At 35.5% G+C, this 25,831-nt stretch overlaps 3 protein-coding genes, 1 non-coding gene and 1 pseudogene across 5 annotated transcripts; 2 read left to right on the top strand and 3 right to left on the bottom strand.

Annotated features, from left to right (window-relative positions):
• The first annotated feature begins 355 nt into the window (after nt 1–355).
• Nucleotides 356–1,815, top strand: LOC147558852 (protein FAR1-RELATED SEQUENCE 5 pseudogene; annotated as a pseudogene).
• Nucleotides 1,816–4,617: 2,802 nt separating this feature from the next.
• LOC147558851 (transcription factor Pur-alpha 1-like) lies at nt 4,618–7,565 on the top strand. 2 transcript variants are annotated; one of them, XM_086660565.1, is made up of 5 exons: nt 4,618–5,250; nt 5,377–5,424; nt 6,566–6,706; nt 6,839–7,078; nt 7,163–7,565. In XM_086660565.1, the coding sequence occupies exons 1-5, from the start codon at nt 4,996–4,998 to the stop codon at nt 7,313–7,315; spliced, it is 837 nt and encodes a 278-aa protein (XP_086516691.1). In that variant the 5' UTR covers nt 4,618–4,995; the 3' UTR covers nt 7,316–7,565. The 2 variants fall into 2 exon arrangements, with proteins under 2 accessions (XP_086516691.1, XP_086516690.1); XM_086660564.1 differs by having other exon boundaries at nt 4,677–5,250; nt 6,836–7,078.
• A 286-nt stretch (nt 7,566–7,851) lies between these two features.
• On the bottom strand, nt 7,852–11,375 carry LOC147558849 (uncharacterized). The gene is made up of 2 exons (XM_086659118.1): nt 9,105–11,375; nt 7,852–8,025 (listed from the first exon to the last, which is right to left on the bottom strand). Exons 1-2 carry the CDS (start codon nt 11,133–11,135, stop codon nt 7,852–7,854), a joined length of 2,205 nt encoding a protein of 734 aa, XP_086515244.1. The 5' UTR covers nt 11,136–11,375.
• Nucleotides 8,095–8,167, bottom strand: TRNAK-UUU (transfer RNA lysine (anticodon UUU)). The gene has a single exon. It is a non-coding gene; the product is annotated as a tRNA-Lys (tRNA).
• A 12,091-nt stretch (nt 11,376–23,466) lies between the features above and the next one.
• On the bottom strand, nt 23,467–25,628 carry LOC147558848 (NAC domain-containing protein 87-like). The gene is made up of 3 exons (XM_086657639.1): nt 25,154–25,628; nt 24,758–25,038; nt 23,467–24,285 (listed from the first exon to the last, which is right to left on the bottom strand). The coding sequence occupies exons 1-3, from the start codon at nt 25,323–25,325 to the stop codon at nt 23,644–23,646; spliced, it is 1,095 nt and encodes a 364-aa protein (XP_086513765.1). The 5' UTR covers nt 25,326–25,628; the 3' UTR covers nt 23,467–23,643.
• Nucleotides 25,629–25,831: the final 203 nt, after the last annotated feature.

Genomic DNA, 25,831 nt, shown 5'->3' with positions numbered 1-25,831 from the left:
TACATCTGAAAATTTCAAAGATAGAAAAAAAAATTGTTCTAAGACAAGAACAGATTGCAAAGCAATGATGTTTATAAGAAAGAGAGAAGAAACTAAATGGATAGCCTCTCAATTTTTAGAAGAACATAACCACAATCTTGTAAGTCCAAACAAAAGACATAAACTTCAATCACATAGGAAGATAACAGAAAGTCAAGGAGTATTGTTAAATAACATACGTTTGGCAGGTATGAAAATAAACCATATGATGAATTATATGGTCAGTGAAGCTGGGGGTAACCGCAATGTTGGATTTACAGAAAGAGATGCGAGAAATTTCTTTAATGCAAATCGAAAAAAGAGCATGTAAAGAGTGATGCAGAAGCTTTACTTGATTATTTTGAACGTCAACTTACGGAAAATTCATCATTTTTTTTATTCAGTCCAACTTAATGAAGAAGGTCAAATAACAAATTTCTTTTGGATTGATGTTAGGTCAAGGATGGGTTGCCATTACTTTAGAGACGTCGTTTGCTTCAATCCTACATATGGAACTAACAGGTATGGCATGCCTTTTGTCCCAATTGTTGGTATCAACCATCATTATCAAACAATATTGTTTGGTGGTGCATTACTTTATAATGAATCAGAAGAATCTTTTGTTAGGGTAATAGAAAAATGGATGAGATCAATGAATGGTAAACAACCAAAAGTTATTCTTACTGATCAAGAGTCTGCTATCAGGGGAGCCATTGCGATGGTATTACCAGGTACTCGACATCGTTATTGTTTGTGGCATATATGTAGAAATTCAATGAAGAATTTAACTCATACTATTAATCAACACAAGGGTTTTACTCGTAACTTTAATAATTATTTGTACAGAAACGAAACAATTGAAGAGTTTTACTCAAATTGGGAAGCAATGTTAAAAAGATACAATTTTGAAAACAATAATTGGTTGACAAGGCTATTTCACATAAAAGAAAAATGGGCATCAGTTTATACAACGGATATATTTTGCGGAGCAATGTATACAACTCAACGTAGTGCGAGTATCAATTCCTTCTTCGATGATTACTTGAAAAAGAGTTTGCGTTTAGCTGAATTTATTAAAGAATATGAAAGAGCATTATTAGCTAGAAGAGAAGCGGAAAACGACGAAGACTACGAAACCAATCATAAAATAAGGGTTTTGAGATTTTCAATAAGTATTGAGAAACAAGCAGCAGAAATTTACACAAGAACCATCTTTCAAAAATTTCAAAATCAACTTTTCGAGGGTATTTCATACCGGCATGAATTGGTAAGGAAAGAGGGGACAAAAGATAGATATCATGTATGGAGATCAGAGCACAAACAAGCAACACGTATTGTCACATTTGATTCTCTTGACATGACTAAAAGCTGTAGTTGTCAATTTTTAGAATTTACGGGTTATTTATGTAGACGTATTCTTAAGATTTTTAGTTGAAGATGTTCAAAATATTCCAATTCAGTACATACTAAAGAGGTGGACAAAATATGCAAAATATGGACCGATGATCGATGAAAAAGGTAAAGAAGTGATAGGTGACTTGAATGAAAGCGTTACTATGAGATATACTAAACTTTGTCAATAGACAATTAATATTGCAGCTAAGGGTGCATCATATATTGGAATTGTATAAAGTGGCAATTAATAGCTTACATAATGCATTAAAAGAAGTTGAAAGTGCAATGAAGAATGAGATGACTAATATATATAAAGAAAATATTATTAACAATTCATCTGAAGAGAAAATACAATTGTTAGTTACACCTATTGTCAAACACAAAGGCCGGAAAAAAGAATAAAATATTGGATTGATCAGTTACCGAAGAAGAATGTCGTTCAAACTGTAACAAAAAAATCTAAAGGAGATGCAAGGAGGTAATGTTAATTTTTGGTCTCTAATAAAGTACTTATCTTGTCATAGTGTATTAAAATATTGATAGTTTTTATTCCGAATTTTTGTAGCTCAAAAGGCATGCACACAACAACAAAGAAGATTCCTCATAATACAAAAGGAGAAAGTCGACAATATTACAACACCAAACCAGGTATTAATTAAGATAAGATAGTGTAAATTTTACTAGAGGCAATAAAAAATCTTACTAACTTAAAAATTGTATTTTGTATCGTAGTGGTAATGATAAACACGTAATTTCTAGTACAGGCAGCGACATCAACATTCTAGTGAGTCAGGTAACAATAATTTTAAGTTACACGTAATTTGAAAGAAAATTTCAAAAATTTACTAATGATCTTGATTATTTGAAGGGTCCCTACATGGTTGATGCTTATTCAATTAATAAAAAGAAAAAATCTCTTACCGGACCTCAACGAGAACCTTTCACATGAAATTGAAGACAACACCTCATAGTGGGACATAAATATAATATCTCTTTATTCTGACTAGTTGTTAAGTTGTCATAACCAAAATACAAAGAAGATGAGTTATGTTAGTCAAAATTTCACGTTAAAAGATATGTCTAATGAATGGGTGTTAGAGAGTTTATTGTCCGAATTGAGTGTAAAGGTTAAACAACATGTGATTGAAAGGTTAGAAGATGTTTTAGGTGATGGTCATTGTGGATACATATGTTGTGCAGAACTTTTAGGTTTGGACAAAGAAGATGGATGGATAATTGCTCGTAAGAAAATGGTTGAAACGTTAAAAGAAAGTGAAGTTTTATTTTCTGAGCATTTGGGTGTTGATTGGTACATATATATTAGAAAAATACTTGACTATTATGAAGAATATTGTGGTAAGGGAAATTATTTTACTTTACCTGATATGGGTTGCTTATTTGCTACTATTTTCAATTGTGTTTTGTGCGTGCTATCCGAAACTCAAAATATAACGTATCCACCGCTTAGGGGTGGTGCCCCAAGAGCCAAAGATTATTGTAAATATAATATCTGAGAGGAAAAATCACTTTGTCAAGGCAATTCTAAAAGAAAATGCTCCAATTCTACAAATATATAAAGGTTGACCTCGATATTGTCTACCTTGTGCAGTTCAATGGGCACATTGGATTGGACCAAAAAACGAGGCATGGAATTCCTTAGTAGCTAATTAATTTTCTCAAGAATTTTACTACTTATTTTGTTATGTTTAGAAGTATGCTAATTAATTTTCTGAATAATTTTACTATTATTTTGTTGTGCATGAATTAGAAGTATTTTAAGATTCATCGAAAGTGAAATGCAGTAGGGTGTTGTATTGTGCCTATGAATTGATCAATGGCAATAATAGTAAATAAATAACTTAGCAAGACTTATTCTACACTATTTATTATTACCCGTGTGAATGCAAGTTGTCCTTCCAAATCTAATTCACGGTTGTGGTAGGTTGCCTTAATTTAAGAAGAAATTTAGGGTGGACGTGGAGTAATCATACAATCCAACGACATCAGAGTTCGAGCTCACACCTCACGGCGTGAACTCGAGCTCTTTGAATCACGACCCTTTTTCGTATACAAGTTATCATAAATTCTTTTTATGTGAAAGTTTAAAGAGAAGATTAACTACTTAGCCATGAAATTGCAATGGTTGTGGCTAATAACTTGTCATATTCGCGCTGCATCTTTATTCAACATCTCTACAATGACCAAAGCTAAACGAAATTTAGGGTTTCAGATGTTTAGGGGGTCTGTGAGGAAGATTATTTTCCTCACTGCTGGACCAAATGGTCGGCGTATTTATAAGTTTCCTTCCTCACGTAGAGAAGAACCCTTATATGGTCAATTATTAAATTTAGGAGTTATTACTTATTACAACTCAAATGATTGTATCTAGTAGTTCAACAAAAAAAAAATGATTGTATCTGGTTCTAATGGTAAATCAAACCAATTGGATTAGTTTTTAGGTTTTTATTGATTACTCAGGGTCAAGGTTAGATTTTTATTACATCTAAGAATCTTGATTTGTTTTCCGTGAGTCTCCATTACTATATCTTTTTTACTACTTTCTCAAAGATGTCAATCGATTAAAAATATTTAGAACACTATGAATTTGACTTCATATAGAAATAAACCTTTTTTTTTTCTAAAAAAAAGACAGAAATATACCATTGCTCATAGAATTGAAGATGGAGGTTTTCTTAGAGTGGATCGAGTTTAGTCCACCTTTTAGTAGCCTTCTTTGTTTTTTCTTTTTTTTGAAAGAGTAGCCTTCCTTCTTTGTGTGTGAGAAAGTATAAAAGTAATATATAATCGAGAAATTTCATAAAGGGATAACATTTTTTTTTGATGAACTATAAAGGGATAATAACATGATAATAAAAAAGATAAAATATCATCTCAAAATTCAATCTATTAAAAGGTGGTGCCACTATTTTATGTATTTATTAACAAAAAAAAGAAACAGGTGGTGCCACGAAATGAAGATAGTTGCTTCCTCACATCTTATCCATCTTAATCCTATTTATTTTTTCTTTTTTTTTCGAAGATATTTTTTTTTTTGTTGAAAGGATTTTCGAAGATATCTTGATCCAATTTACTTGTGAAAGAATTATCTAATATTCATCTACAAACTTATGTGGATCTCATTCACATTAAAATAGTAATTTAAATCTATAATCTATATAAAATATAGTGTAGGATAAACATCTCACGTCACCCGGCGCATTTTAGCAATTCTTTTACTCAGTTTAGGGAGAGAGGGAGAGGGTGAAAGTGAAAAACAAGTGTTGCCAAGAGAAGAGTAAAAAACGCTGATTTGTTTGGGAAGGAAGAAGTTGTTAAAAAGAAAGGATGATAAACAGATTTAGTCAACAAACACAATGGTTCCAAACCCTAACCCTAACTCTCACAAGTAGAAGAAGAAGACGAATATTGAAACACACCAAGTATTCAACTTTTTCTAAATTTCTTCATCTACACCTAAAATTAGGGTTAGGGTATTCACTCTAGGCGTTGTTGATTCATCATTTGGTGTGAAAATCAAAAGTAGGTAAAAGAGGGTTTAGGGTTTTGTTTCTGGTTTGAGAAATGGAAGGAAATTCAGGTGGTAATGATGTTGAACTTCTCTGTAAAACCTTACAAGTAGAGCATAAGCTATTCTACTTTGATTTGAAGGAAAATCCTCGTGGTAGGTATTTGAAGATCTCTGAGAAAACTTCATCTACTAGATCGACTATAATTGTTCCTGTTGGTGGCATTGTTTGGTTCTTAGATATATTCAATTGTTATGTCAATTCTGGTGATCAAGAAGTCCTTAGCAAGGAATTGCAACTCGATACCAAGGTATAATGGTGAATTAGTGATGCAAGTTTCTCTCTTTTTTTTAGGGTTTATGCTTTTCTTGGAAGTCTGATCCAGGCTACTCAATGAGTATTGATCTATTTCAACTAATGATTTTTGTTGTTTTAGGTGTTTTACTTTGATATAGGTGAGAATAAAAGAGGGCGCTTTTTGAAGGTAATTCATGTTTATCTTTACACTTTTGTTGTTGTTGTTGTTTGTGAAGATCAAATTGAAGATAGTTGAATTTCTATGATCTTTAGCTCTTCTTTGTTTGAGAATGGCTTAAACATTTTGTTCCATTAGTCCTGAGTTTCGTTAACTTTCGATCCTTATACATTTGGTTTGGTTCGGTCGGGTCATTGTATTGCTTACTACCTTGTTCGTCAAACATTTCGATTAGTTCCTATTAGAATTAGTTGTTCTTTTCAAAAAATTGAGAAGACAGAATGCATTAAGAAGCCGAAAGACGAAGAAGAAAATGAGTAACAATCTTCGTGTGCATACCAAGGGCAAGGGAAAGAGAAACCTCAAGAGGATTACAAGAGAGATATCATGAAAGTATTGCATGTTCGGCATAAATTGTTAAAGTTGAATTCTGCTAACTCCTTGTATCTGAAGATTCTGAACGCCTGTGCATTTTATCTCCGAAATAGTCAACTAGTCTCATCTTTTGAAACTTCATGACCATCAAAGGTTTGGGTTTATGTCTCTTTGCATAAGAAACGTTTATTAGGCATATAGAAGTTTGAAGTCTGAATTGACTAGTCAGTATGGATTTTTCCCACACACACATCCTGTGTAAAGAGCACAAACTTTTTGGAATCTTTGCTTGCGACAATTCCTTTTAAGGAAAAGGTTCTCCAGTGTGACCTATAAGAGCCTCGAAGAACTGACTGTAAAATTATTGTGTAACATGTTAATTGGATGCTTAGAAAATATAATTTTTTGCTCACATAAATCCTGAAACTGTTTCTATATACGGAGTGATAGTAAAAGACTAATATAAGGGGGTCGGAGTATGTGAGACTTCGTAATGTCGTAAGTTATCCATGAGCATTTTCGACCCATGATGTCAAATTTTGATATCATGTCCGTTTTTTAGCCGCTTTGAAATCTCAAGCATCCGCCATTCTTATTCCGGAAACCGAAAAAATTTAGAAGTTGTTTAATAGTCTAGGCTTAGAATCTGCATTTTGCATAATATATCTAATTTTCTACCAGTGTTAAAGTTCAGAGAAACTTTGTTTAGTTGGCATCTGGGTCATCCACGAAACTACCCCTCATGCCTACACGATTATGTATCTTAATATTGCAGGTTTCAGAAGCATCAGTTAGCAGAAACCGTAGTACGATTATAGTTCCAGCCGGAAGTGGGAGAGATGAAGGATGGGCAGCATTCAGGAACATTTTAGCGGAAATTAATGAAGCTGCAAGCCTCTTCATCCTACCTAATCAGGTCTCTCTCTCTCTCTCTCTCTCTCTCTCTCTCTCTCTCTCTCTCTCTCTCCTGTTTGTTCCACTTATACTGTCACATCAGCATTAGTTTGCTACTGTGAGACTGACGTGGCCTTTCTCTGTGTGGAAGCAGCAAAGCTCTGAACCTTCGGAACGCCTTGCTAGCCTTTCAGATGATGTGGGTGCTGGCTTCATAGCTGGCCACAGCAGTCAACCTGCTCCACCACCCGATATAAATGTAGATAGGGTGATCGAATTGCCTCGTCAAGAAATTGGAAACCTGGGTACTTCAAAAGTAATCAGAGCTGATCAAAAGAGGTTCTTCTTTGATCTCGGAAGCAACAACCGAGGCCATTTCTTGAAGATATCCGAGGTATCTATGCACGTTTATATTTGATGCCGATCTTTCATCTTTCCAGTCTATTAAGCTCTAATTATTTTCGATCATGATTTGTAGGTTGCAGGCTCTGATCGTTCGTCCATTATTCTTCCATTGTCTGGGTTGAAGCAGTTTCACGAAATGGTAGGCCATTTCGTGGATATCACCAAGGAGCAACTTGAAGGGATGACAGGTGCAAATATCAGGACCATTGAGCCATCACAGAGATGATTTGAGTATGGGCTTGGTGAATATATCACATTGGTATCGGATTAGATCGCAGAATGTGCTAGTTGTTTGTAAATCTTTTCTTATCCTTTTCTATTGAAGTTGAGAATAATTTGAATTGTCTATGTGAGTGGTGGAGAAGTTGGAATTGGTTTGGTAAGTATTGTTAAAACTTATGGAATAACAAAAACAATCTTGAAATCTCGGTAATGATGTTAAATTGTTCTTAGTTTCAGTTTTTTTCTCTTTCCTCAGTAGGAAGTAGATTTCTGGCAGAAAACTATATACCAATTGGATAAACATCGGTGTTTCAACTTATACCTAGTGGTTATTGTTTCGAAAAAAAAAACAAAATTGCCGCCCCTCCGTTAATCCTATCCGAATACAAGCATTCAAAACACTCAAGCAAGTAATCTGTTTAGCTCCAAACTTTCCCTTCTCTCTATTCAGAAACAGGCTTCGACTGGAGTTCATGTGACCAAATACTCTCTAGATAAAATGTCCTCGTTAGCTGCACATACTGGACTCGGATCTTGCATTCACTGTCTATGAATGAATTGGCTCCTCGATGGGTAAAGAAGGTAAACACTGATTGGTCTTCGAAAGGTTAACCCGCGCAATGCAGCTGCAGGTGGCCAGGATACTTTTTGTGGGTGGATAAGGGGATTGAGGCTCAATGAGCCATTATCTAGGGACTGCCACTGTTCTGGCAGCTGAACTCAGGGCAGAGGGAAATAGCAGTTTTCTCGTCATCAGAAAAAAAAAAAAAAAACTAAAATATTCGCCGTCTGTGGGAATCGAACCCACGACCACGTGGTTAAAAGCCACGCGCTCTACCAGCTGAGCTAAGACGGCATTCATGAACAGTGACTGATAGCTGTCCTCTTCGATCAGTAGACTTAAAGGCTATATGAAGTCCCTTGTGCTAGGTACATTAAATGAAAGTAGAAGCCCACCTTTTTTATATACTTAATACAAGTCAATAAATGATGATTTCATCTGAACCCTTAATCGAACTTGTAACTTTTGGTTTTTCAGAGTATGTGTGTATAATCAATTGCCCCAATAGTTGTTAGTTTAGTGAAGAAATGTCAAAAGAAGAATTCAGCTCATAATGATGTAGAACGCAGCGGAATTTAAGAATAAACTAAACTAATACGAAGAACGATCAAAATAACTGTAAACAACTGTAAATAACTGAATAAACTGTAAACTTTGATTAACTTCAATGGGGTTTTTTTATTCAATATGAGAATAATAGACAAACTAGATATCCTTTTATAGGATTCTGGACTTTCCTAGATAGACTTGAATTAGACTTCTTAAATAATTAAATACTGCAACTGCCTAAATAACTTGACTCAAATCTGGACCTTTCCAATTATTGGAAATATTAAAATAGCATAATTCCTAAACCTAAATTAATTAATACTCATACTAAAATAAGGACTTTCTAAATCTACTATCTCTGGCCGGTTGGTCCATGACCGGGTCCGGTCATGGAAATAGTCTCCACGCCGGGTGCCCCTGCATCAGCTTCCCCTTCTCCCACGAGGTTCGTCCCGAACCGTTTCGACGAAGAAATTAATTTGATGGACCCGCATACGATGAATACCCCCAAGGCGATTCGTAACTCCCACTTTGCACGAACAGTGTATGAAATCCGATGTATAGAGAAAGGGACCAAGTCACCAACGACAAACGGAAACCTATGATGTAGTTTGACGAGGAAGATTGCAAATACCAAATTGTTCTTTTTAAAAAGAAACTTAAATTTCTTCTGATGCATGACCTTGTTTGCCTCTTCCTTTTTATTAACTTGGACTAACATTCCACGTTCAACTTCATTAAGTCTAGAAACCATAACCAACAAGTTGCGGTCTCTTGTTACAGTTATCTTGCCGACATGTAACGTAATCAACACAATAGGTTGATTGCTCGAGTAATTAGCGAGGATCTGTGCCTTCTTGGCAGGAGTAGTGGTGTTCCTAGGAATTAAAGAAAGCATAACTTCTTCAGCCATTTCCAACCTTAGAGAAAGAGGAGTGACTACCAGTAATGATAAGTCATGAACCTTCTCAGTACCCTCACCAGATATATCGTCTAATTCCTCATCAAGTTGATTATCCATGTATCTAACATCATGAATTCTACCCTTTTTTGATCCCTTCTTCTTCATGATCTTCTTCAGAATCTCTTCTCCTTTCTCAGTTAAGTGTCCATCTTTAAGCTCCTTTATCTGTTTTATCCCTTCAATCTTTAAACCTAAATCGGGGACAGACTGGTAAACAGGTAAAGATAAAGACTCCAACAATTTTAAATGGAAAGAACGAATATTTAACCATTTTTTAGGAACAATCGCAGCTACTCCTTCAATTGCAGCCATAACATTATCAACAATTTCATCACGTTCCATAGAAACCCTAGCGACCTTTATTACACTACAAGTACCAGTTCTTAAGTAAAGAATAGCTGAACCACAAGAAATTTCAATCTGTTCTTTCCAATTCTTGTGAGTAAGATCAACAGGAATAGGAATTTTCTTCTTCTTAAGAAATTGCTTACCTAATAGCTTTGGAAGGAAAGGAATTACCCGTTTATCAGCGAAGAACATATCATAAGAACCAAGAAGTTTTCGTTTTTCTTCAAAAGCACGATAATCTTTCTTGAGTTTAGAAAGTTTGAGAACTTTGGAAATAGGAACATTTTCAGATTTGATCTTTTTCTTAGCTGCTTCAGATGAGAGAGAAGATTTAGAACGATCATCGATGATTAAGCAACGTTCTTCGGTTGAATCAGATGGGTGAAGAGAGTGAGGAAGAGGGATTTTATAAGGGTTAGTACGACCTTTAGGTGGGATTTTTTTTAGGGCTAAGACAAGGTAGAAGAAATCGTCTTGTTCAAATAGTTGAGGGTTTTTATCGTTGGATTTTGATTTGTTCCATTTGAGAAGAGAATTGACTGCTAATCTAACAGTTTCTGGTGTAACCCTAGATGAGATTACTGAAGGGGGAGGAGGAACTGCCGGTGATACTGAATCCATATGAAATTGGGAATTATCTTCTTTAATAACATCGTAGTATGGTTCATCAACATCGAACTCATCTTTTTCTATTTTCATGCCATGTCCTTCTTGAGTATATGTTACTTCTTCATGGTTTGGGGACATAATAGGCGGGGAAGATGTTCGAAGTAATACGGCCTCAAACTTGTCACAATTATTTTTCATCCTATCGGTTTCGCACTTAAGTGATTGAAGTGTTCCAAAAAGAGAAGATGGTTGCGGTGGTAAAATTTCTCTTACATGTTCTCTTTCACTGTTCCCTCTTTCGACTTCAAAAGTTGTAGTAACTGTTGTAGGTGTAGAATAATATGATGATTGAGGTGATGGTGAATAATAAGAGTACGGAGGTGGTGTTGAAGACGGTGGTGAATACGGTGATGAACAAGGAAGTGGTGTATAATAATAGTATGGTGGTGGTGGTGGTTGTATTTCTGAGGATGGTGTCGGGTAATAATAAGATGAAGGTGATGGTGTATAACACATTGGTGGTGGCGGTGGTGAGGGTTGGTACTGACAAGGAGAAGGTTGTGGAGGGGTTTCTCGTTCGATTTCTCCCGGATTCCAATGATAATTGTACGAGTCATTATTCGCATATAAACATGATGAACATGAGCATTGATTCGTTATCTCTTGATGAGTATAATTTGATTGAATATAATCATCTTGACGAATATAATACGATTGATACTGATGTAACTGGTCTGGAAAAAAATTTCTAGAATCATTAGCCAAAAACTTTGGTGGCTCTGAATACCACATGATGTAGAACGCAGCGGAATTTAAGAATAAACTAAACTAATACGAAGAACGATCAAAATAACTGTAAACAACTGTAAATAACTGAATAAACTGTAAACTTTGATTAACTTCAATGGGGTTTTTCTCTTCAATATGAGAATAATAGACAAACTAGATATCCTTTTATAGGATTCTGGACTTTCCTAGATAGACTTGAATTAGACTTCTTAAATAATTAAATACTGCAACTGCCTAAATAACTTGACTCAAATCTGGACCTTTCCAATTATTGGAATATTAAAATAGCATAATTCCTAAACCTAAATTAATTAATACTCATACTAAAATAAGGACTTTCTAAATCTACTATCTCTGGCCGGTTGGTCCATGACCGGGTCCAGTCATGGAAATAGTCTCCACGCCGGGTGCCCCTGCATCACATAAGCAAAGAGATATAACCCTAAACATGACATGAGACGAACACTAAATATGCCAAGAACAAGAGCTACTATAATTCGTACCTATTACCTATATTAACATGAGACCATTCCACAAAGTAAATTATGGTCCCTAAGACTCGAACCCATGAACTCATGTATTCTAGAGGGACACCTACCAGTTTGGGTTACAAGCCCGTGAGGCCCATGCGGCTGATTTGAATTTTGATCTATAATAGCAATCAGATTAACATGATAGAAATATACAAATTAATTTCTGCAGTAAATAAGGTGAAAATTTGTAACTATGTCAATTTGTGTATTTTGTGTATGGAATAAGTAAATTGTCTTTTCTTAATGATATATATATTTCATTTCTTTGTCGATGCATGTGTATCTATAGATAAAAACAAACCTAATATTCAATTAGAAGATAAATAAAACCAAACAACCATGATTAAGATTAATAACCGATAATCTCGCTGAACGTCAATCAATTGAATAAAACATTATACTCCTAACAAAATCAACATTCTATCGACACATCGATAATCCATATGGGTAGGCAGTTCCTTTCGGGGAATAAGGACAATTTAATAAAATTTCTTAAGCTAGGTCAATATTACAAGGAAATTAATCACTTATATCCTAAGAATTTTCTATAATTAGCTAAGAAAATTTATGACTAGATGACACATTTTAAATATTTTTTGAATACATTTCTTCTCCGGGATTATTTTTTAAATAATTAGATTTTAGAATGGTAAGAGTCGAGGCAAGAGTAATTTTGACTTCTTTTTGGTAGATATTTATTTCACAACCTAATATTCTTTTAAGAGTAAAAAATATGCTCGTAATACTAAAATAAATACAAATAAAAATATAGGAGACTGAACGAACAAACAAAAGTGAAATCAATGGTGCTCTCTATAACATAAAATTTTTAATTAAGAAAAGGGTATTGAAAATTATTTTTTCTTCATCAAATTTGGTTACGAAATAGATTTTTAGTTTGAAAAGATCCTCGTTTACACATAAGTGTTACATATGAGATTCTACACAAGTACTATCGGTGCAGTCGTATATACGTCACGAGATCTATTATACACACACTATGTGGGCCATTGAGGAACATTTCATGTAAAAATCTCAAAGATTTGCAGCATAAATCCAAACATCCAATGGTGCTTGTTGAGTTGTAAAACATGTAAAGTTATGTACATGAAGAATTTTTTTGAGGCTTCATGTACCAAGTCATGATATGTGACCTTACCCAATTTATTTAGACGTCAGCTCCATGGGTTTCATGTCATCTCTTTGACAAGATATATATATATATAAAAGGGTTATTTCCCTAATGGCCCCCTACTTTGTGACCAGCTTCCCGCCTGGCCCCCTACTTTACAAGAAATACCCATATGGCCCCCTTCCGTTATAACACCGTCACTCTCTCTCCTCCATCATGTTTTCTCTCTCTGCCAACTCACGCCACATCATCTGTTACGCCACCTCATCACCTTCTCCGGCAGAGGTCGCCGGCCGGCCAAATTTCCGGCCGGCGACCTTCAATTTTTTTTTCTCTCTCTAAAAAAATTTTTTTTTATTTATTTTAACTTCCTCTCACATCTCTCTCTCTCTCTAAACTCCGGCGAAGGGGGTTTCCCTTCGCCGGAGCTGTTCGTGATGAACAGACCTGGTCTGTTCATCACGAACAGATCTGCTGTTCGTGATGAACAGACCGGTCTGTTCATCACGAACAGATCTGCTGTTCGTGATGAACAGACCGGTCTGTTCATCACGAACAGCTCCGGCGAAGGGAAACCCCCTTCGCCGGAGTTTAGAGAGAGAGAGAGAGATGTGAGAAGAAATAAAAAAAAAAAAAAAATTTTAGAGAGAGAAAAAAATTGAAGGTCGCCGGCCGGAATTTTGGCCGGCCGGCGACCTCTGCCGGAGAAGGTGATGAGGTGGCGTTATAGATGATGTGGCGTGAGTTGGCAGAGAGAGAAAACATGATGGAGGAGAGAGAGTGACGGTGTTAGAACGGAAGGGGGCCATATGGGTATTTCTTGTAAAGTAGGGGGCCAGGCGGGAAGCTGGTCACAAAGTAGGGGGCCATTAGGGAAATAACCCTATATATAAAGAGAGAGAGAGAGAGAGAGAGAGAGAGAGAGAGAGAGAGAGAGAGACAGAGAGAGAGAGAGAGCAAAGAGAAACATTTATCTAGTGGTTAGTAGTCAATTGTTTGAGAAAAAAAGATGAATATAAAACATAAAATGGTTATCTAGCCTTCTTATGGTTGTGATTTAACACAAATTTAGAAATACAAGTTCCGATGGATATTTTAAATAAAATGAAAATAAAGTAAATGAATGACCTGTAAATGATGTGGCTACTAAGGACAACTAGATAGGATCATAAGAACATGAGAACATGAGGCCAACTGACACAAGTTTTACTCATCTTGTACAATATGAACCGTCTGATTTACCACGTAAGCTAATAATAACTGGTCCATCTTATCTTTCTGCACTACCGTGTAGAAAAGATATATGCTTTTTAAGAGCAACTTCAATGTGACACGCAAACTCTAAAATTTAGAGTGTCACTTGGGATGTTTAGAGATTTGGTCAAAAAACCTTCTGCAATGGTGCACCCTACTAGACACTCAGTAACGATGTGGATCATTTATTAATAGAGACTCTCAAGAGAGACACTCTGAAATTAGATTGTCTCCTTGAGACTCTCTAAGTGTCAATCCAAAATTTAAATCAATAGAAACCCTTACTTTTTAACTACTTTTTATTTATTAAATCTAAAAGTGACATGTCTATTAAGTATAAGCATTTCATAGATCTCCATTGGAGACAAGAAAAGTTTAAAGTGTCTCTATATTGACACCAGGAAAAACTTAATGTGAAAACTTGATCCATACGAAAATGGAATCAATTGCCTTTATGTTTTTTCGTCATCTTTCTCTTTCTTGATAGACTTTCTCTCTCTAAACTTAAGACGGTCGATTCTCATTTAGGTCTACGATAAGTATAATATAATTTTTAGTCTCTTTTTAATATGTGATATGAGACTGCTAGCTTGAGGATAATTGTGTAATTCCATTTGTAAGAGAAAGAGAGTATAGAAGCAGAACAGAGAGAAGAGAAGTGGAGAAGATGAAGTTAACTACCTAACTAACGACCACTGGTATCAGCACTCGTATACATAGAGAAGAGCACTCCAACTGATAAAGAGAAGAGGCACCCAATGTGGGCGTATATAGCATTTACTTTCTTAACTAAAAACTCTAATTAGTTGTTAAGTCTGTTTTTAGTTTTTCTCTCTTAACTAATTTTCCTTTTAACCTCTCTACTTATATAAAGAGAGTTTGTCTTAGTTGTAATTCACTATTGATGTGAGAAGTTGAATACAAATTAAACTTCAAGAAACTCATAGCTTTCATGGTATCAGAGCCAAAACCCTAGAAATCGATTTTCAAAGTAGAATTTGAAATCAAGAATTAAGGAAGAAGTTGATCTTCTGTTATCATAGAATCAGAGATACCAGTCTTCATCAACATAGCTAAACTTCAACAATCGAGGATGAACCCTAATCAAATTCAGGTAAATTACAATCCAAATCTCACAAATCTCATATCTGCTAGATTAGATGGATCAAATTTCCTTGTGTGGAACGATCAAGTCGAAAATGCCTTGATAGAAAATGACCTAGTGTGCTACATTGATGGCACCTATAGTGAACCCCCTCAATTAATTGTAGAGGAAGGAAGAGATGTAGCTAACCCAGCTTATCTCCAATGGCGGAAAACTGATAGCTTTGTGAAATCTTACATAAAAGCTACGATCACACATTCTATAGCTTCAGATATTTTAGGTTTAAAGACATCTAGAGAGATTTGGTGCTATTTAGAGATGGTTTTTCTTCAAGAATTTGAAGCACAAAAGTCATCATTAAGGAATAAGCTTCAAAATATTAAGAAAGGATCATCTTCTATATCTGAATACTTGAGTAAAATCAAGAATCTTGCTGATTCTCTTGTAGCTGTAAATGATAAAGTATCTGAACCTGAGCTAACAAGAATTGTTCTTCAAGGATTAGGGAAGGAATACTCCCAATTTGTAATTACAGTACAAAATAGAGATGGGTTGCTAAGTTTTGGAGAACTTAGAAGTAGGTTAACCCACCATGAACAATGGTTGAAAGAACAAGATTCAACCAATGATTCAAGTGAAATGTATTTTGTTAAGAAATTTCAGAACAAGAACACCCCTAGACCATCATCAATGAGATTTCTAACACAAAATCAAAATTCAGAATATAGTCAAAAGTCTCAATTCAGACAACCTACTGTTCAACCAAGAAACCCAAACACATTCTTTGATTTCACTACTGTGCCTTGTGGCATATGTTATAAGTGGGGTCATACTGCCAGACAATGTAGAATGAGGTTCAAAGACTTCTCCTCAGAAGCTTCAAAGTCATCAACAAGAAATTTTGCAAATTTGCATCTTCAAGAAATTGAAGATGAAGAAGAAGAGGAGGAAGAAATGGATTCACAAGAGAATGATGAAGAACATGCTCACTTTGGTGTTGCACTTGATGATGAGATACTCACTCATGAACATGCCTATTCATCTGTAGATATGAAAGATAAAAGATGGATAGCAGACACAGGAGCTACCAGCCATATGACACATACTAAAGAAAACCTAAAATCAAGGACTCCTTATCAAGGGTCAAATGGAGTCATGATTGGAGATGGAAAGTGTTTGGACATTGCAAGCACAGGTGAGACAACATTAGTCACTGGGTCAAATACTTTTCAGCTTAAAAAGGTACTCCATGTCCCATCTATACAGAAAAACTTGCTATCAATTTCTAAATTTACAAAAGAAAATTTCTGTAGTGTGGAATTTCTTCCATGGGGTTTTCTTATAAGAGATCTTTGGTCAAAAGATACTTTAGCTGAAGGACCAATGATAAACAACCTATATAGCATTGATTTTCAATTGGATCCTCATATAGTACCTAAGGAAGAAGGGGAAATGGCTTGTATAGCAAAGGCAACTGCTGACAATAGGCTGGGACATGCTTCTCAAGAAGTTATTTCATTTTTAGAAAAGGATAATTTGATCAAAATCACTTCCAAGAATTTTAAAAATGTTTGTTCATCATGTCAAATGGGAAAGAGTCAGAGATTACCCTTTCCCACATTAGAGAGTTCAACTACTGCTCCTTTTGAGTTAGTACATTGTGACATTTGGGGTCCAGCACCTTGAAGGAGTTGAAGGAGATGTCCTTCGACCAAGGTGACAATGCGAACAATTTGTCGGATAGGACAATTGATGTGGAAGATCATCAAGTCCGATTGATTTAGGGATCGTAGAGTTGTAGCTAGAGACCAACTACAATCGTCGAATTACGAAGTAATTCGCGGCTAACTTCGATCGGATCCTACAACGGGTTACACATAAGAGTGACAAATTGATCTAGGATATGACTAGTGGGAGTGAGATATAATCATGGGAGTGTCCCATAAACATATCTCATAGGCCTAAAAAGGAATTAGGCAAAGATAGTACAAAAAGGCCAAAAACAGGGTTTTTTTGGGCCTAGACCGGTTCGGGTACTTCTAGGACTCGGATTGGGCTGAATTTTGGAGGGTTAGTTGCTGATATAATAAACATTATATCTGCCAATTTTCGTGGTGTTTGGGCACCTCCTCCTTAGGGAATTGAGAAAATATCAATAGTTGCTATTTTCGACTATTTCCCTAAATCTTATTCTAAAGGGTGTTTTAGGAAACCTAAAAGGAGGTGGATTCTTATTAGGGTTCTATATAAACACTCTTAGGGCAGAGAATAAGGTGTGGAATTTCTCTCTAAGCTTTCTTACTCTACCACATCAAGTAGAGAGGAGAAAGTGAGTTAATTCCCATTACTATCAATCTAGTCAAAAAGAAGGTGTTCTTCTTTTCAACCACCATTGGTGTGCTAGCTATACAACAAGGTGGGAGATCAAATTGATTGCTCGTGTCCCAAGTAGAGGAGCTACACTTGAAGCTCTTGGTCTTCTTCAATCAATTCAACTAGTTCGAGGGAAAAGCGATTAAGGTAATCTACTATCTCCATTAGATTAATTACTAGTTTTGCATGTGATCCTGGGAATACTAGTGTAGACATTAGATGTCATATTTCCGCTATAAACACTAGTAGAAGGGTTTAAATCCCTACACACCTGTCACTACTAAGTCTGGAATTCGATATTATATACTCTTTTTTGATGATTACAGCAGGTTCTTTTGGATATATCCTATGAAGCTAAGGTCTGAAAGCTTAAAGTGTTTCCAACACTTTCAGATACATAATGAGAAACTATTCTCTCTACCTGTTAAGAGGTTTCAAAGTGATGGTGCTCCTGAATTAAGCAAAGGAGAGTTTCAATCTCATTTGACAAAACATGGAATTCGATTCCAAAGCTCCTGTCCCTACACACCAGAACAAAATGGTCGAGCTGAGAGGAAGAATAGGCAAATAACCTCAGTGGGTAACACACTACTATTTCAGGCTTCTATGCCAAAGGAGTTTCGGTTTCATGCTTATGCTGCAGCAACCTACATTATAAACAGGACACCAAGTAAGATTCTATCTTATTAAACTCCGTATGAAATTCTTTTTCATAGAATTCCTGATTTTGGCATGACTAAGGTATTTGGGTCTCTTTGCTATCCCTATTTGGGAAATATAAAGGATGATAAGCTTAGCCCAAAATCCTCAAAATGTGTCTTCATTGGGTACAGTCCTTCTCACAAGGGGTACAAGTGTATGGACATTGAGTCTCAAAAGGAGTATGTGTCCAGACTTGTCATATTTGATGAGTTTAGTTATCCCTTTGCCTCAACTAAGTCATTGAATCAAATGAGCACATCTGGAACACAAGACCCTACCCCATCTTATCAAGTCCTTCCTCTTCCACCCCTACCACCAAATATAGACATTACAACACCATCTTATCACACAACCTATTCCCTTGATGACCAGACTTACCCATCACCTATACACTCTACCTCAGAAAGTTCTGTTATGCCATCACCTTTCTCTAGCATTCTACATTCTGAGGAACCTAGGGATGAGGAGACTTCTATTCCTATTGACACTCATCCCTCTTCAGATGTAAACACACATCCTATGAGGACTAGACTTAAAAGTGGTATTGTCAAGTCTAAGACTATTCCTGATCATGTTGCTCACTTTTCTATACCTCATGCTCTCACATTTCTTTCACATACTTCAGTTCCCTCAATCTTAGAGCCTACTAGTTATAAAGAGGCTAGTCAAAGTGAGCATTGGCAGAAAGCAATGCAGGAGGAGTTTCATGCTCTATTAAAAAATAAGACATGGTCTTTAATCCCTAAGACACCTGATATGAATGTCCTAGGTTGTAAATGGGTCTTTAGAGTAAAGTATAATTCTGATGGCTCCTTACAGAGATATAAGGCAAGGTTAGTTGCACAAGGGTTCAATCAACAAGAAGGCATTGATTATATAGAAACCTTTAGTCCAGTAGTTAAGATTCAATCAGTAAGAGTTGTTCTTGCTCTAGCAGTTGCTCAACACTGGCCTATTCATCAGTTGGATGTTTCAAATGCCTTCCTTCATGGGCTATTGACTGAGACAGTTTATATGAAGCAACCTCAAGGGTTTGCTGACCCTGAGCATCCTGACTTTGTGTGTCATTTACACAAAGCTCTTTATGGCCTCAAGCAGGCTCCAAGAGCATGGTTCAATAGAATTGCCACATATCTTCAAAATTGGGGTTTTCTTATGAGTGCTTCAGATACTTCTATGTTTGTATTTCAGCATGATAATCATATGATGGTACTTCTCCTCTATGTGGATGATATCATCCTAACTGGCACATCTCTTGCTCTCCTTGATCACCTTTTTGCTGATTTAGCTCAAGAGTTTGCTATGAAGAGACTTGGTGATCTCCATTACTTCTTAGGTATTGAAGTGAGTCGACTATCTTCTTCTTTGGTTCTCACTCAAACCAAATATGCTTGTGAATTGTTGGAGAAGGCAGGTTTGTCTGACTCTAAGCCTAGTCTTGTGCCAGTTCCTGTGGGTAAGAGGCTTTCTAAACATGATAGTGAACTAATTCCTAATGCTATGTTCTATAGAAGTATGGTGGGTGGACTCCAATATGCAACAATGACTCGACCTGACCTGACCTTTAGTGTCAACTATCTGTCTCAGTTTATGCAAGAGCCTAGGACGTCCCATCTTGTCTTTCTAAAGAAGGTTCTCAGGTATCTCAAAGGAACACTTGGAGCAGGCATCACTATTCAGCTAGGAGATATATCTATTTTGACTGCCTACTCAGATTCAGATTGGGGAGGATGCCCTGACACTCGAAGATCAACAAGTGGATACTGTGTGTTTCTGGGTTCCACCTTGATTTCTTGGTCATCCAAGAAGCAAGCCACTGTCTCTAGATCCTCTACAGAAGCTGAGTATCGGGCTTTATCTTTGGCTACTTCTGAATTGCTATGGCTTTCCTATTTGCTTGAAGATTTGGGTATCTCAGTTCATACTCCATTTACATTGTCGTGTGATAACATGGGTGCTAGGTTTCTTGCTTCCAATCCAGTTTTCCATGCCAAGACCAAGCATATAGAGATCGATTATCACTTCATTCGAGACTTAGTACTAAGTTCTACTTTGAAGATTTGTTTTGTGTCTTCTGAGCATAATCTTGCTGATATATTTACAAAGGGCCTTCTCTGCTCTTAATTTGATTTTATACGAAGCAAACTAATGCTTCTTACTTTTATGAGTCATTAGTTTGAGGGGGCTGTAAGAGAAAGAGAGTATAGAAGCAGAACAGAGAGAAGAGAAGTGGAGAAGATGAAGTTAACTACCTAACTAACGACCACTGATATCAGCACTCGTATACATAGAGAAAAGCACTCCAACTGATAAAGAGAAGAGGCACCCAATGTGGGCGTATATAGCATTTACTTTCTTAACTAAAAACTCTAATTAGTTGTTAAGTCTGTTTTTAGTTTTTCTCTCTTAACTAATTTTCCTTTTAACCTCTCTACTTATATAAAGAGAGTTTGTCTTAGTTGTAATTCACTACTGATGTGAGAAGTTGAATACAAATTAAACTTCAAGAAACTCATAGCTTTCACCATTTATCACAAGGGTGATAAGATGAGAGTTAGGTTTGGAGTAAACATACACATGGTAGAAATGGAAAAGTAGAAAAGGGGTAGGTAGAATTTGTTCTCAAGGTGTTGATTTTATAGTCATCCAACTCATAACTAAATTTACAATTGAGGTAAATGACTTAGAATAGTATATAATTTGTTATTAATTTACTTTTTCTTTACGGGGGACTGTTCTGCACGATTCTTCTCGGGTGACATTCTTACAGCTTTGACATGTATTCTTTTCTCTGTTCGTGTATCGTGTTTGAGCCTACCTCTGATATCATGTTAAGTTTGTTATTATCAAGTTCAAATTAAGTTATTTTGCATGAGCGGAGAGGACCTAACTACTCTATTCGTGGTTACTTATTGAGTACTCTTTTGGATATAAGACTATTTTCACAAAATGGTGTAGTGAAAGATTGAGGGTCTTGTATAAAAAAAGAAGAAGATTGAGGGTCTAGTCTTCTTTGTCATCCTATTATGCACCTTAAGTTTTAACCTTCTTAATTTGGATAACGAGTGGTTACCCATCACACTAAAATGTCTACAAATAAGGAAACAGACTAGACGAGATGTAAGAAAAAGCTACTAAGAGAGAAGAGATGGTGTAAATAGCAACAGTTAATGATGTGCATGAACTGATATGAGGTTAGGATGATATTCATGAATGTGCATGCATGTAAAAATGTAGTGAGTGACCTCATCTTATAATTATGATCATCTAATTTACATTAGGTGCATGAACTAAAGTTTGTTGAAATCATATTCCAAATGAATGAGACATTTACATTCGGAACTTGTGTGATGAATTCAAATGTTGAGTGAGAAATCGAACATTCCATCTGCCTCAATTTCGACTGAGATGATACGGTGGTAGGGCATTGGCTTTGATGAGAGTCACGTGTCTTTGTCTGTTAGGAGGATACTAATGACGGCGTATCTTCTAACACAAATTTTCTAAAAGTTAACGATTCCTGTATAAAAAGTGAGTTTCTGGCGTGCTTGAGCCTTTCATGTCACCGGTGTTTTCTACAAGCCGAGTAGAACTAGGAGAGATTGAGCTCACTCTAGAAGATATCCCTACTTTGACTCTCTGACCAGATTAGGAATCAGGTTGAAGAACTGGACCGGATCCACTTTCTCGTGCCTATAGGCTGCACGGGGCTCAATGTGTCGAGTTGATTTCAGCAAACCTTTCTTCATTGTTCCGAGACCAAAATATAGAGACCTAAAGAAAAATCCAAAGTATCATCGAAGATTTTTTGGGATTTTACAAAAAACTTTTTTCAATGCAAAACAGAAAATGAATCTTAATATAATACGACAACATTTAGTTCTAAGATGTCTCAAGAAAAAAACTAAATCTTTGAGATTTCTCTTGAAGAATTCAATTGTTCACGCAATATTAAAAATAACTTATCCATCTAGAAAATGATGCTTTAAGTAGTTGTTATGTCTTTAGAGTGTTGTATAAGAGATGTTATAGGAAATGAGAATCTCAGTAGTTTCATCTAAGAAAGAGAATCTCAATTCAGTCTCGAGATATAAAACAATTTGAATTTGTTTTTGTAGTTCCAACTAATTTTCGTCCAATTATTAACCACATAATTTACCCTAATTGCCACCCTTGTGGGGCAACATTTACTACCCTATCATTAGATATTTGACCAACATTTAATTTTGATACAACGTACCAGAATTTAGAATGGAATCAACACATATCCTAATCAACATATATCCTAATCGACACATCTCCAAATTTAACAAAAAAAAGAAAAATCAACACACATCTCAGCAATTAGTACTCAAAACTATGCAAACTCTCTCTCCAATTTGAGAACTTTAAGAACCCTTTTCTTTAAGAATGCAAGAAATTTTGTACACACAGTGGAAGAGATTGACAGTGGTCTTTATGAGGGAATTTTTTTTCCAATGTGACCCTCTAACTCTAGGCTTCAATGTAGTTTATGATTTTAAAAAATTTTGTAATGTTGTTTTAGTAAAGGAACACTTTATTAGATACTCAACGATGATGTGAAGATATTTATTATAGAGATTCTCAAGAAAAATATTCTAAAATCGAAAATGATATTTGACCTAAAAGTAAGAGTCGAATACAGACCTAAAACTTATGTGGTCGGCTCCCATTGGTCTCGACAGGATTCTGGCAAATAAAGAGAAAACACCCAGATATGCCCGCTTTCAGACTGTGGTCGGCTCCCATTTTTTGACCAAATAACATTTATGTTCTAAATTAGAGTGTCTTCATGAATTTATCTAGGTTTGTCACCTCATCAAAAATTGAAATTTAAATTAATAGCGAACTTTCATTTTTGATTATTTTTTCTATTAAATTAGGAGAGACATGTGTATTAATTAGAGTTATTTTGAAAATCTTCATTATAAATACAGTATAAATTTCTTCTAGTGTCTTTATTTTGGCACTCCTGAAAAACAATCTTAATCTATATCAGACAACTAGACTTTTATAAAAAAAAAGTCATTATTCCGTTGAAGATTGCTCTAAGATCTTGTATTATTCTTCTCTTACTACTCAAAAAATCATATCATAGTTTTCATGATCACACTAATTATAACTTGAAACCATATCAAACACAATACAAAACTTATTAAGAAAAAGAACAACTAAAAATTCAAAAACAAAATAATATACTAACACTAATTCATATCAACAAATGAACAAATACTATATATATGATAATTTATGATGTTTTTTTTTTCCTATAGTTATAATCTCTTCTGTTAAATAGGAGAAGATGAAGAAAAACATGAAACTCATGATAAAACACAAAATGCTAAGACTGATTCTCATTCTAGTGATGCATCTAAATAATAATGTTCATGATCAATAATCCAATAGAAAATCCAAATCTAGTAGAGGATCATATGAAGAAATCCCTTCAAGATCTTCTTGATAAATATTGCTTCCCATATCATATGCCGACGAAATCTCCCCGGTGTTCACATCGTTGCTAAGTCCGGTATCGTGTGAGAAGCTAATCATAGACTGGTTTTTAGGAGTAGTGAATTGTTGCTCCACCTTAAACTGTTTCTTTAGATCATAGTTTTCATTGATAGCTTGATAATCAGGTTGACTAGATCTTAAGATTGTCTGAGAACCATAATTGAAGTAGGAGCTTGGGTGGACCAAGGAGTTTGGAGCTGATATATTAGATGATTGGTTCATTTGCAGCTGGTTTATCATGTTAGGGTTACAAGGATGAAGCTGTTTTCCATCTGTGAAACTTACCTCCCATTTCGTTGATCCGATTCCGTTTTCGTTCTTGTTATTGTAGTTGTTTGTATGAATTAAACTAGGTCTGTTTGGATTATTGTAGTTAGGAGGATCTATAAGTGGAGGCAATGAAGGAGAACTGGCTAACAAGTCATCTGAAATAGTAGAAGAGCTTATCCCAAGTGGATCTGAGTATGGGTTTTTCTTGATCCCTGTGTTCTTGTGAAATACCCTACAAACAACCCACTCATCCTGCAGAAAAACCAAACAAGAAATAGATTAGTACTATATATGGAGAGAGAGAAAGAGAGAAAACAACAGTGATACTCTGCTAGACTACTATCCTAGCAGTATTCGCGCCTGAAAATGTGGTCGCACAGGATTTAGAGAGATGTTTTTCTTCCCAATTAGGCCGCACTAAGGATTATAATGATCACGAGAGACCATACATACTCTCACAACATTAGAGGTACTCTGCCCGGCCCTTCTCCCAAGTGAATCTCGGCCAGGTGATGTGGCAGGACGAGATTTAGAGAGAAAAAGTTGTCATCTCTCTGAATCTCGCCGGACAACGTTATCCGGTCGAGATTCACCCGGGAGACGGCTCGGGTAAAGTCATTTTTTGTCTCACAAAGGAAATTATCGTGGAGACTGGAGAGAAAGAGAATCTACAAAATGAAAGTTAGAATTGATAATAATCTATGAAGGTGAAAAAGGAAAATACCTTTGCATTTTTAGGCATATTGTAGTAAGAGAATTTTCCATCTAATCTGAATTCATGCATGACCCAGTTTGACTTTTCACCTTTAGGAGCTCTTCCACCATAAAAAACTAGGGTTTTCTTCATACCAACAAGACATCCTTTCCCTTTATAGATCTCCTTATCTTTCCCAGTGGCTTTCCAATACCCTAATTCTGTTGCTCTGTTTGTTCTCATCCCTGTTGGGTATTTCCTATCTCTTTGACAAAAGAAATACCATTCTTTCTCTCCCATCTTTGCCTTACCTTCAAAATTAAACACCAAATTAACAAAAGTTAGATCCTTAATTATAAACTCATTCAAAAACAAAACCTAGAGAGAGAAATAAAGAAAGAAAGGGTTAGAGAGAGAAACATATACTTGGTAAATCCCAAGGCTCACACTTATTCAAATCAACTTCTCCCATAGCTATAGAAGTGAAACTTAAATTGCATACTTTCTTGGTAAGATAGTGAGATATGATTTCTTCATCTGTTGGATGAAATCTAAAACCAGGTGGTAAATCTATACCTTCTTCATTTTTCTTATCCATGATTAAATCTTTAGAATTAAAACCCAAAATTCTATTTCAAGTATGAATTAAACCTGAAAGATATAGAAACCAAATAGCTAGCTAGCTAGAGTGCCAAATGAAAATTAATGAAAGAGAATTAAAAGTTAGAGAGAGAGAGAGAGAGAAAGTGAGAGGTGGTTTTCTTTCCAAAATGGGTTTTGTTTAATTTCTAGTTGAAGGAGAAAGTGAAGATCATCTAGAAAAGAAGAAGAAAATGGGAAAATAAAACAAGTTTAAGTAGAGAGTTATTTCTTGCTTTGCAAGCAACTTCTTAAGGAAGTCTCTACTCATAAGGAGGGAGGTTGTATTTGTCATGTTTCTTCTTACAAATATATCGGCGAGGCCCCTAGTTTATGACCAGTTTCTTTCTTCGTCCTTTATCTCTAATAACCATATGTTTGACCTCTTTTTTTTTTTTCGTTAAGAGATATGTTTGACCTCGTTTAAAGATTTCCTTACTAAATTGCTCCAATATCTTTTATAAA

Source organism: Eschscholzia californica, unplaced genomic scaffold (assembly GCF_041429995.1).
Source record: "Eschscholzia californica isolate CP2 unplaced genomic scaffold, dmEscCali1.0.p SCAF_2, whole genome shotgun sequence".
In the NCBI taxonomy this organism is placed as follows: domain Eukaryota; kingdom Viridiplantae; phylum Streptophyta; class Magnoliopsida; order Ranunculales; family Papaveraceae; genus Eschscholzia; species Eschscholzia californica.
This window is presented reverse-complemented; position numbering and strand designations above follow the sequence as displayed.